Consider the following 11,548-nt stretch of genomic DNA (forward strand, 5'->3'; position numbering starts at 1 on the left):
TACTCGGCTTTTCGTTCAAGTGGAAATCACGCGATATGTTATAAAGATCACGCAGTAGTTACCACTTGTTTAGAATTCCTGAAAGATGGCGGCGGCGCCTCCTGATGAGGCTAGCCTGCAGTCTCGCATCAGTAAGTCATCTTACTTTGAAATAAAAGGCATAATTGTGAACGTAAAGTGGTGACAGAGAAATTCTTAGATGATACGGGGGAAAAATATTTTTATTTTGTGGTTGCCGATCACTGTGCTCTCCCTAGGGAATAGATTTTTTGGGAGTCAAGACAGCGAATGACATCAAATTAAAAGTACAGATGTAGCTAAGAAATGAACTCAGTTAAGTTTTCATAATCTATGCCTTGGTGACCCAGTATTGTTATTTCAATTTGCATCCGTAGTCAATGAGGCATCACCAACATGACGACCTCATTTTAAAATACATTTGAAGACAAGCTGAATGCTATCAAAATTAACTAGCTTGTTAGCTCATGGTCGTTTCCTGATTGGTCGTGACAAACCAGGTAATTTAAACACGAACCAGGAACCTTTCAGTACTGCTATTTAACCACACCATGGTCACGCATTAATTCATGCACACACTAGCACCATGGACTTTTAACAAGAGCACTGATAATTTACATAATGCTGACACTCAGAGGTAACTGACATCGATACTTTATATTTATCCCTCAGCTTTTCTAATGTAACATCCTTGTGAATTGTGTCATTTTCCTTTTACACAGACAAGGCCACCAACCCTTTGAATAAAGCTACTGACTGGGATAGTATCCAGAGCTTCTGTGATCAGCTGAACAATGAACCAGAAGGGTGAGATGATGATGAAGAAGGACACAGTATTTTATCATCAGTATTTTCTCCTGTTGCTATGTTTCTCAGTAGATGGCAAATGGCATTTGGCAGGACACCCCGAACTTTTGGTCAGTTCAACAGCTTTCATGGCGCTCTAAAATACAGATGCATCTACAGAAGTAAGAATATCAGGAGAAAGCTCATTTCCAACCTGTAAATGAGTTCATGATACCAAACTTCTAAAAAGCTTTATGGAGGTACAAATTTCCTTTTACTGCAAGACTTTGCACCTGCTCAAAACTACCAGAAATTGGTTTGCTGATCATATTATTACTGTGCTTGATTTGCTAGCCAACTAGCCTGACCTGAACCCCATAGACAATCTCCGGGGTATTGTCAAGAGGCAAATGAAAGACACCAGACTCAACAATACAGTCTAACTGAAGGCTGCTGTCAAAGCAGCCTGGGCTTCATAACACCCCAGCAGTTCCACAGGTGGATTGCCTGCATGAATTACTGCATCCACGTTGAACTGATGCAGTAAATTGTTGAAAGAGGAGCCCTCACCAAGTGCTACAAAGTACTAAGAGCATATTTGAAAATACATTTCCAGAAAGTTGCCATTTCTGTGTTCTAAATCCTTTTTTGTTGGTGTTTTATGATATTCTAATACTTGGTGATAATGGGTCTTTGATTTTCATGAGCTGTTCGACTTAATCCTCAAGATTAAAAAAACCTTTGAAATATTTCACTTTCTGTGTGATGAATGTAGAGAAGTTTATTTCTTTACTTGAATTAAAGGGTAAAATGATGTTTTTCATGATACTCAAATATTTTGTGATGTACCTGTACATGTTATTTTACCTATAAAATTTAATAGAATATCTCACTATTGTAATTCAGTGTTTATTTTGCCCCATTTGCTATAAAATACTTTGATGGCTTGGAAAACATTAAAGTTTACATAATGCAACATTTTAGATTTTTTTTGGTGAGTAAAATCTAAATATGTTTTGTATCATTCAGTCCACAGCTTGCAACCAGACTTTTGGCCCATAAAATCCAGTCACCCCAGGAGTGGGAGGCTATGCAGGCACTCATGGTAAATTATTGTCCTGCATGCATGTTCATCCATCAAAATCTCAGTTCCAAGTGAAAAATGTTTCTTTGATGTTTAATCTAGTGCACATGACTGTGAGTATCAACTTGGAATATGCCACTTTTCATTATTTGTACAGCTTTACATGGAGGCTGGTCTTTGCAGAGGTAAAAACAAACTGATTTATTTCTTTTTTTGCAGGTTCTTGAGACATGCATGAAAAACTGTGGAAAGAGATTTCACACAGAGGTGGGAAAGTTTCGCTTTCTCAATGAGCTCATCAAGGTGGTCTCACCCAAGGTAACAGGCCCCATTTTTTGTGTAAATGATAAATTAATAAAAGTATTTACAGTGCTTTTTTAGTCATCTGACTACACCAAATGCTTTCATACCCACCCATTCAGTCCACATTCACACACTGATGGCAGAGTTCTAACAAATTGGGGCTAAGTGGCATGTGACTGTGGCAGCTGGGTAACAAACCCATAACCTCCCAGTTGCAAACAACTGCCTACCTACTGCTGCAATTTCCCCAATGTGTAGTCATACCAGTGTCTTCATGTAAATGTAAAAGCTTTAATCCTCTTCTCTGCAGTATTTGGGTGCCCGAGCGCCTGAGCCAGTGAAGAAGAAAGTTTTAGAAATGGTGTACAGCTGGACAGTGAATCTGCCTGATGAAACCAAGATAGCAGAGGCCTATCATATGCTGAAAAAACAGGGTAAGCCACTTCACAAGCTTGGGAATGTGACTAAACATTAAGATCATAGTCTCTGACAAGTTCCTTTGCTTTTTTCTTATTATCTTTATAGCTTATGTGAGTGTATTGTCAGTGCTGTTCCATACATTCACTGTTCAGATACAAATCAATGATTTTTTAGTATACCCATATATTACTGAGTGCATTTTGGCCCCAGATATTCCTTTGTCTAACAAATAATGTTTAGACAAGGAAGTAGCAGTTCTGCTTTTTATTGTGATGAGCAACAAGCATGAGGCAGACAGCCTCAGTCATGCTTAGTTGAATCTTGTTTGATTTTTAGAATGCAGTTTTACCAGGTTTGACACCAAAAACGGGTGGTCTCTCCTATTGTGTTTTATATCCTCTGTATCTGTAGTGTGGTTTTTGTTGTACTTTAATACAATGGCTTTGCTTTCTAATGTGCTAACATTTATTTGTAAAGATTGTAAATGAAATGCTATAGCACAGTATAAAATACTCAGAGGTGACTTTTTTTGTAAAGAGAAATAAATACAGTCATTATATACAAATGATCTCTTCTGTTGACATGTGAGGTTAACAGTTGTCCTTGTTTTTTTCCAGGCATTGTCAAGCTGGATCCTGTGCTTCCTGAGGACAAGCCCCATGCACAAACTCCACCCAGAGCCAAAAGTGCCATCTTTGAAGATGAGGAGAAATCCAAGGTAAGAAGTATACGTGATGATGATAGTGAATCAATCCCTTTGAATAAGTTTGCAAAAAGAGGAACCTGCTGTCTCTTATCAATGTAATTTAGATCCATAAATATGCTCCATACTCATTAAAGCCTGAAAAGTTAACCTTTCTGGTAGAAATATTATACTACCAACAGTTTACAAAGTTCTCTTCCTGTCGTCTTTCCTTGCCCTCTTCTGTCCTATCCTGTTTATGTAGATGTTGTCTCGCTTATTGAACAGCACTCACCCTGAGGATTTAAGAGCAGCAAACAAGCTCATTAAGGAAATGGTCCAGGAGGTGCGTCATCAGATTTATTTACCAAATGTGCTATACAGTGTATGTCCTCAAATATGTTTGCTTATTGTTTGATATACCTCTATTGCAAAATATACAGATGCATCTAAAAAATAGAATATCATTGAATATTTTTTTCTCATATTCAATTAAAAAAGTTAAACTTATGTATTTTCTGGATTTATTACAGAAAATTAGATTGAATAACTTTGATATAATAGGGACAATGCCATTCAAACACAGTTTCATTACAGAGCATGAAGCTGATGGGCTGCATAGATAGTTTATAGCTATTTCAAACTTCTAACTCTTGTCCCCTGTTGGACCCTTGGAAGTTGTTTTTTCATCTTGATGGTTGCAGCTTACAGCTCACAAAAAGGCTCCTTTTCCACAAATTCCTGCATCGATGCAATATGGCATGGATGCAGTCAGTACTCAGTACAGCTGGGGTATTACGGAAGGTTGCTTTGATAGCAGCCTTCAGCTAGTCTCTATTGTTTAGTCTGGTGTCTCTCATCTTCCTCTTGACAATATCTGATCGATTCTCTATGATGTTCAGGTCAGGTTAGTTGGCTGGCCAATCGAGCACAGTAATAATATGATCAGCAAACTAATTTCTGGTAGTTTTGGCTTTACTGCTGTCAGGGGCCAAGTCTTGCTGTAAAAGGAAATCAGCGTCTCTGTAAAGCTTCTCAGCAGATGGAAGCATGAAGTGCTCTAAAATCTCCTGGTAGACTGCTGCGCTGAAAAAAAGCTCAGTGGAGACATCCCAGCAGATGATATGGCACCCAAACCGCCACTGATTGTGGAAATTCACACTGGCCTGCAAGCACTTTGCAAGCCATTGTGAATTTGCCCCTTGTTTTTCTTCCAGACTTTAGGACCTTGATGTACATATAAAATATTATATTTACTTTCATCATCTGAAAACAGGACTTTGGACTACCAAGCAATGGGTTAGTTCTTTTTCTCCTTAGCCCTGGTGAGATGCTTATATGTTGTGTGTGGTTCAGGAGTGGCTTGACACCAGGAACATGACACCTTGTAGCTCATTTACTGGACATGTCTGTGTGTGGTGGCTCTTGATACATTTGGAGCTTTTCCACTACAGCTTTTGGCCGCGCCGAGCTAAACCGAGCCATGCTGATTTGCATTTCCATCACCAGCTTGGCTGCGCCACGCTCAAATAAAGCAGGCTAGCCCCACCTTCAAACGTGCCACGCTGACGTTGAAGTGCTTTGCAGGGTCAGATTTGCTGGGGGAATTTACCCCCTTTGCTACTGATAACCCTCCATGATCAATTTTCACCCCACGGGGAGACGGGGGAGATACATTTTGTCCCTGCCTCTGCTCCAGCTGTCCATAACTCTGTTACAGCGGTGTCATCATTCACTGTATGACTTAATATTTATGACACAAGACCAAAACTTGAGATTTTGTGCTCATACTACGTTCGGATAGTTGCGTGTGGCTTCTCACACTGACGAGTGAAATCAGGAAGAACCAGGTGCAGATCCAGGATTACACATTTTTCTGCACCTACTAATAACCAAAGTTTGACCCTTTCCCCTTCTTATAGACAAATGAGTTCTAGACTTTTGAAAAATAAGATGCTGGAGATGTTTGAAACATTTCACCCATGACGGAGTCTGTCTTTAATTCATTAACTGGCGCTAGTAAAGCATGCACTTCTCACTGCCCAATCCAAATATATCAATGTGTTCATTTTCTGCTCTTTATAGATCCACAAACCAGTAATAAGGAGACTGTTCTTTAACTTATATGCAGGTTAATTCTCTCCTTTGATGATAAGCGTGAATTATCGTTTGTTACTATTGTTATTACTGATTGCGGATAGAGGGAGAGAGATGGAGACGGGGGAGGGAGCAACTCAGTCTACAGTTTGATTGTTGCTTTAAAATGATGTAAAATCATTGAGATAGGACAGAGTAGAGAGATCAAGGAGGGCTCAAAACACTGCATCATCAGCTCTAGATGCGCCCTTGAACGGGTAGCTTGGTTGTGGTGGAAAAGCAAACCCACTGCTGCGCTGGGCTGCAGTGCCGAGTCAAGCCAAGCCGTGCCATGTAATGGAAAAGCCCCAATTGACTCCAGCCTCCGTTCACTCCTTGTGAAGCTGCCCTAAGTTCCTGAATCTTCTCATGGCTGCAGTCATCGCTGTTGCTTGTGCGCCTTCTCTTACCTCACTTCACTTCTTGTAATTTTTCCATGAGTATGCCTTAAAACAGCCTCTAATAACTGCCTGCCCTTTTAGCACTGACCTTCTATGGCTTACCCTTCTTGTGGAGGGTGTCGGTTATTGTCTGCTGGACAACTGTGACGTTAGCAGTCTTCCCCATGATTGCAGTTGTGTGTACTGAACCAGAGTGAGAGGATAATGTCTCAGAAATTCTTTGCAGGTTTTTGAGGCACTTAACTAATCAGAGCTCTTTTTGGAATTAAATAACAGATGAGAAATTTGACTTTTCCTCAATATTCTAATATTTTGAGATACTGTTTTTTTTTCACAAGTTGTAAGCAGTAATCATCAAGATAAAGCAAGAAAACTTCAAACATTTTGCTTTGTATGTGATAAATCCAGGATATATGAAAGTTTTACTTTATGGATTAAATTTTGGGTAAATTTAACTTCTTCAAAATATATATTTTTTTGCTGCAGCTGTATACCTGATGCGTCTACTATATTTTCAAAAGAATCCCTGAATAGTAAGATGCGTTATCTTTTAAATTTAACATTCATGTCTTCTATTTGTATGTTGTACAAAGAAACATGCTACATGTCTAAATTTTCAAGTTGATTTAAAAAATCAATTCAGCTGTAGACTACCATTTTAGTGCAGTGCATTCTGGGTAGTGATGTTATCTGGCTGCAAGGTTCTTTTTCCCATATCTCACAGCATTGACTCACCTCAGTCTATATTGAAGTTACATCTATATCAGTATCCTTTTTGCTTATGTCACTCTTGGGTGTAAATTTGAAGAGATATTAAGGATGACAATCATTGGGAAGACTAACATTGCAGCAGTATGACATCACCGCCCTTCCTATTGGGGCGACTCTGGCTCAGTATGTAGAGTCTGTTGTCTTGTGGGTTTGATCCCCAGCTCTTACAGTCACATGAAACGTGTCCTTGGGCAAGACAATTAACCCCAATTTGCACCCACTGCTTCATTGGTGGCATGTACAGGTGCATCTCAAAAAATTAGAGTATCATGAAAAAGTTCAATATTTTATGTCACTCTTTTCTGAAAGTGAAACACATATATTGTATAGACTTGTTACACTTAGAGTGACATATTTCAGGTCTTTATTTCTTGAAATGTTGATGATTATGGCTTACAGATATGAAAACCCAAAATTCAGTGTCTCATAAAATTAGAATTTTACATAGGATCAATAAAAAAGGATGTTTTAAACAGAAATGTCAGGCTTCTGAAAAGTATGTTGATTTCTATGCCTTCAATACTCGGTTGGGCCTCCTTTTGCATGAATTACTGCATCAATGCAGTATGGCATGGAGGCGATCAGCCTGTGGCACTGCTCAGGTGTAACGGAAGCCCATGTTGCTTTGATAGCAGCCTTCAGGTCATCTGCATTGTTTGGTCTGGTGTCTCTCATCTTCCTCTTGCTTGAAGTCCAGTGTGAAGTCTCCACAGTCAGTGATGATTTGGGCTGCCATGGCATCTGCTTGTGTTGGTCCAATGTGTTTTCTGAAGTTCACAGTCAACACAGCCATCTACCAGGAAATTTTTGAGCACTTCATGCTTTCTTCTGCTGTTAAGCTTTATGGAGATGCTGATTTTTATTTTTCCAGCAGGACTTTGCACCTGCCAACACTGCCAAAGGTACAAAAAGCTGCTTCAATGACCCTGGTGTTACTGTGCTTGATTGGCCAGCAAACTGGCCTGACCTGAACCCTACAGAGAATCTATGGGGTATTGTCAAGAGGAAGATGAGAGACACCAGACCCAACAATGCAGATGACCTGAAGGCTGCTATCAAAACAACCTGGGCTTCCATTACACCTGAGCAGTGCCACAGGCTGAACGCCTCCATGCCACACTGCATTGATGCAGTAATTCATGCAAAAGGAGGCCCAACCGAGTATTGAGTGCATAAAAATCAATATACTTTTCAGAAGCCTGACATTTCTGTGTAAAAAATTCTTTTTTTATTGATCCTATGTAATACTCTAATTTTTTGAGACACAGAATTTTGGGTTTTCATATCTATAAGTCATAATCATCATCATTTCAAGAAATAAAGGCCTGAAATATTTCACTCTGTGTAACAAGTCTTTATAATATATGGGTTTCACTTTCAGAAGAGTGACAAAAAATATTGAACTTTTTCATGATACTTTCATTTTTTGAGATGCATCTATATATGGGTAAGGATGCATATGAATGGAATAAGCTAATACTGATGGTCATTTCCCCACGATCTTTGCAATCAGTGAATGAATGAGTGAGTGAGTGAATGGGGTAAAAGGGTATGAATGGGTAGATGGGTAGTGCTATACAGGCTCAAGTCCATTTAACATTCACCGTTTTACCTATGTTTGGAGTGTCATCCTTACAACCTTTTTAATTCCACCCAAGTGCACTTAAAGCAAAGAGGATAATAAAAGAAGTCATTCTAATATGTGCTAAAAACATCCCAAAAGATGCTCAAAGAAGGACCTTGCAGCCAGAAAACATCATTGCCCAGAATATATTGCACTAAAATGTCAGCCTGCTTTTTATATTTTCTCCAAAATGTAAAAATCATCTGTTTTTACTACGTCACAAATGAAATATGTTTTTTGACTCCAGTAAAGTCAGTATATTGTAATGTAGTGTTCCATTGAATAAAAACAATGAAGAGGTAGATTGTGGGATTTTAAACTTTTATTACATCACTTTACTATTACTTTACTTATTGTAATGATTGATGCTTAGATTGTGTAATCAATCTCCACTATTGACAGCAAAAATAAAGAGCTCAGTAAACAAAGAAAAATCAACATTTTGAGTGAGTCAAAATCTTAAACCAGGCTTAGCTACTGTATGTAGAATAATTTGTCTGGTGCAAAAATGTTTGTGTTGGAAATTTTAATAGAGCAGAATATACAAATAAATTAAAAAAGAATAGTAAAACCTTTTTACAAATGACAACCATCTTTACAAACAAATACATTTTTCACATGAAAATGGAATGTGTTTTAGTTTAGGAAAAGGATATATATAAATAAGATCAGTTATATGTCTTGTTTTTTTATTGTTAAACCCATCCAACCTTCTCTAATTTCATATTTGCCATGCTAAATTTAATCTCAGCCTGCAATTTGACCTTTTTTTACATTTATGTCATTAAGTGGACAGTGAACAATATGGTGAACATTCAGTCAAGAACTACAAAAGATTTTTTTTTAAATGTTAATTGCTGATGCGATGTGATCAATGTTTCCCAGGACCAAAAGCGTGTGGAGAAAGTATCAAAGCGGGTAAATGCCATCCAGGAGGTGAAAGAAAGTGTGAGCCTGCTGAGCCAGCTGCTAGAGGGCTACAACAAAGAGAGCTGCTCCCAGAGCAACCAGGAACTCATCAAAGTTAGCACAGCTCAGCACAGTCAAACTTACCTGCACCTACACTTTTGAAAAATTTTCTCGTACTTCTGGCAGAGGGTTCGTTTTTCTTTTTTCAACATGTATGTGATTGCAGGATCTTTACCAGCGCTGTGAAAAGATGAGACCGACCCTATTCAGACTGGCAAGTGACACAGAGGACAGTGATGAAGCTTTGGGTATGTTAGCTGATATCATGGCTAATAAATATGGCATATCATACAAAGAGAATAAAGAATTGATAAAGTCAAAAAATTTAATCTAATCAGGCTGAATCTAATCAGATTCTAAAGATTTGCAACACAAAAACAATTTGGTGTTATTAATGAGCTATTATTCTATTGTAGCGGATATTTTACAAGCCAACGACAGCCTGACACAGGTCATCAACCTGTACAGACAGCTGGTAAAGGGAGAAGATGTTTCAAAAGATGGCATAACCACGACCTCACAACCTGGTAAGTGCATATGTTCTTATTCTAAAGCTCACTGCTTCAAAGTGTTACTTGACATCATTTAGTGTTTATTACAATTTACCTGTATCACATTTTTGTAGAGAGTATGATCCCAGACGTCTATTCTCTGTCCAAATTAGCCAGCAGTAGTTCAGCTCTTGTTGACTTGATGGGGCTCAACACATCAGCCAGCACAGCACCATCCAACCCAGAGCCCTCCAACTTACAGACCCTGACTCAGAACGTGGGCATCAGCCTTCTGGATGATGAGCTCATGTCGCTGGGTAAGCACAAAAACTTAGCTCGCTGTAAATACAAAGGAAGGTTACCACTGCTTAACTTTTTTTTTTTTACAAGCTAATAAGCACAAGTCAGCAATGTTAGCACAGCACAGTCTACTCAGCATAGTTGCACCTTGATTCTAATGGCCTCCTACTGGTTAACTGTCTGAAACAAACATTCGCAGAGGCAGGGCACATCTGGCTGAACCACAACAAAGCTACACACATTTATATCCTTTCTTCAATGAGCTAAGCTTGATACAGACTTAAGCCCAGTTTTCAGTGCTGTTTAAAGCTGTGATATTTATGCCCCTGTGATATGAAATGTACAGAGGTGAAAATGAGATCATAGGAGTCAGCGGGGAAGTACAGTACTGTTTGTGTGCATGCCTGATTGTCTGTGTATGTGGAGCTCCCACTGTGCCATGCTCTCTTGCTTTTCCGCAATAACAAAACGCAGACTATGTTGACAGACGGGGAAACAATATCATACTGTTGCAATATCAGAGAGACATAAAGATTATGGCACATTTTTACGGCACTGAAAATAACTTTTGAGAGTACCAGTCAATTCTTTTTATTTTAAACTGTGATCAAGGTGTGTTTGACAGTTTTTAAAAATAGTATTTTGATATACTCTAACCACTGTAATATCAAATAACAGACTGAATTAACCATTATTTCACTTATGTTTTAGGGCTAAATTCAACAGAAAACTGTGACTTCCAGAACACCTTTCAAATGCAAACTGTAAGTTTTATTTTTCTGCTAAAGAAGAGCCTCTATATATAGAATTCTGAGGTTTTCTAATTTTGGTGACTTCTTTTTAAATTTTCTGAATCTGAACAAATGTTCTCACTAGCAAAAACCTACACTCTTTGAATGTTTTAAGATACAAATAAAAACATATTAATTGACACAAGACACTGAGATAATACTGATTTAGGTTCAAACCATTTTGCATCATCTATTAATACACTTTTTTACTTGTGGACTTTAACTCTCTGCTTTCTCAGTCTGCTGATGGCATAGAATCATCGGCTCCATCACTCCCTGCTGCGGTGTTGCTACCAGCTCTGGTCCAAACAACCCAGGCTCCACCAGCAGGGGGCCCTGTCGCTCCTAGTAAACCCATGGAGGAGTTGGACTTATTAGGGAAGACCTTGTTGCAGCAGTCCCTACCCCCAGAGAGCCAACAGGTCAAATGGTAAACAGTCTAAAGAATATGCACTTATCAAACTAAAATATATCTGTTTTTTGATTCACTTCCACTTCACTGCTCCAGTTTGAATGTTAAACACAAAAGTCACAAAAAACCTTTTGAGATTAATTAAACCAGACTTACCCACCCACATCATAGCATTGTAGATAATATTTTGGTTTTTTTGACACCATGTGTATTATATGATGCATGTGCAATGTTACTTTAAGAGTTACACAACATATTGATGTATTTCTGTGTTGTGTCATGTTTTTATGCAATTATGTTGTTGTATCTGTGAGAAATGTAATTTGCCTCTGTGCAAGTTTTGCCTGCGTTTTTAAGCAA

The 11,548-nt window shown here is 38.5% G+C and overlaps 1 protein-coding gene across 3 annotated transcripts in view; it reads left to right on the forward strand.

Moving 5' to 3' along the window:
- The first annotated feature begins 64 nt into the window (after window positions 1–64).
- Window positions 65–11,548, forward strand: part of LOC121508785 (ADP-ribosylation factor-binding protein GGA1-like) — an 18,214-nt gene continuing 6,730 nt past the window's right edge. Inside the window, exons 1-13 of one of the 3 annotated variants that reach the window (XM_041785868.1) lie at window positions 65–131; window positions 741–825; window positions 1,834–1,909; window positions 2,108–2,206; window positions 2,502–2,625; window positions 3,229–3,329; window positions 3,559–3,639; window positions 9,111–9,248; window positions 9,361–9,442; window positions 9,611–9,721; window positions 9,859–10,002; window positions 10,697–10,749; window positions 11,016–11,206. In XM_041785868.1, coding sequence (XP_041641802.1) covers window positions 86–131; window positions 741–825; window positions 1,834–1,909; window positions 2,108–2,206; window positions 2,502–2,625; window positions 3,229–3,329; window positions 3,559–3,639; window positions 9,111–9,248; window positions 9,361–9,442; window positions 9,611–9,721; window positions 9,859–10,002; window positions 10,697–10,749; window positions 11,016–11,206 — 1,331 coding nt within the window. In that variant the 5' untranslated portion in view covers window positions 65–85. Of the gene's footprint in view, window positions 132–563; window positions 656–740; window positions 826–1,239; window positions 1,388–1,833; window positions 1,910–2,107; window positions 2,207–2,501; window positions 2,626–3,228; window positions 3,330–3,558; window positions 3,640–9,110; window positions 9,249–9,360; window positions 9,443–9,610; window positions 9,722–9,858; window positions 10,003–10,696; window positions 10,750–11,015; window positions 11,207–11,548 lie in introns of those variants that run through there. The other 2 variants (XM_041785869.1, XM_041785870.1) reach the window with 2 other exon arrangements.

This window comes from Cheilinus undulatus, linkage group 4, assembly GCF_018320785.1.
Source record: "Cheilinus undulatus linkage group 4, ASM1832078v1, whole genome shotgun sequence".
NCBI classification, from domain to species: domain Eukaryota; kingdom Metazoa; phylum Chordata; class Actinopteri; order Labriformes; family Labridae; genus Cheilinus; species Cheilinus undulatus.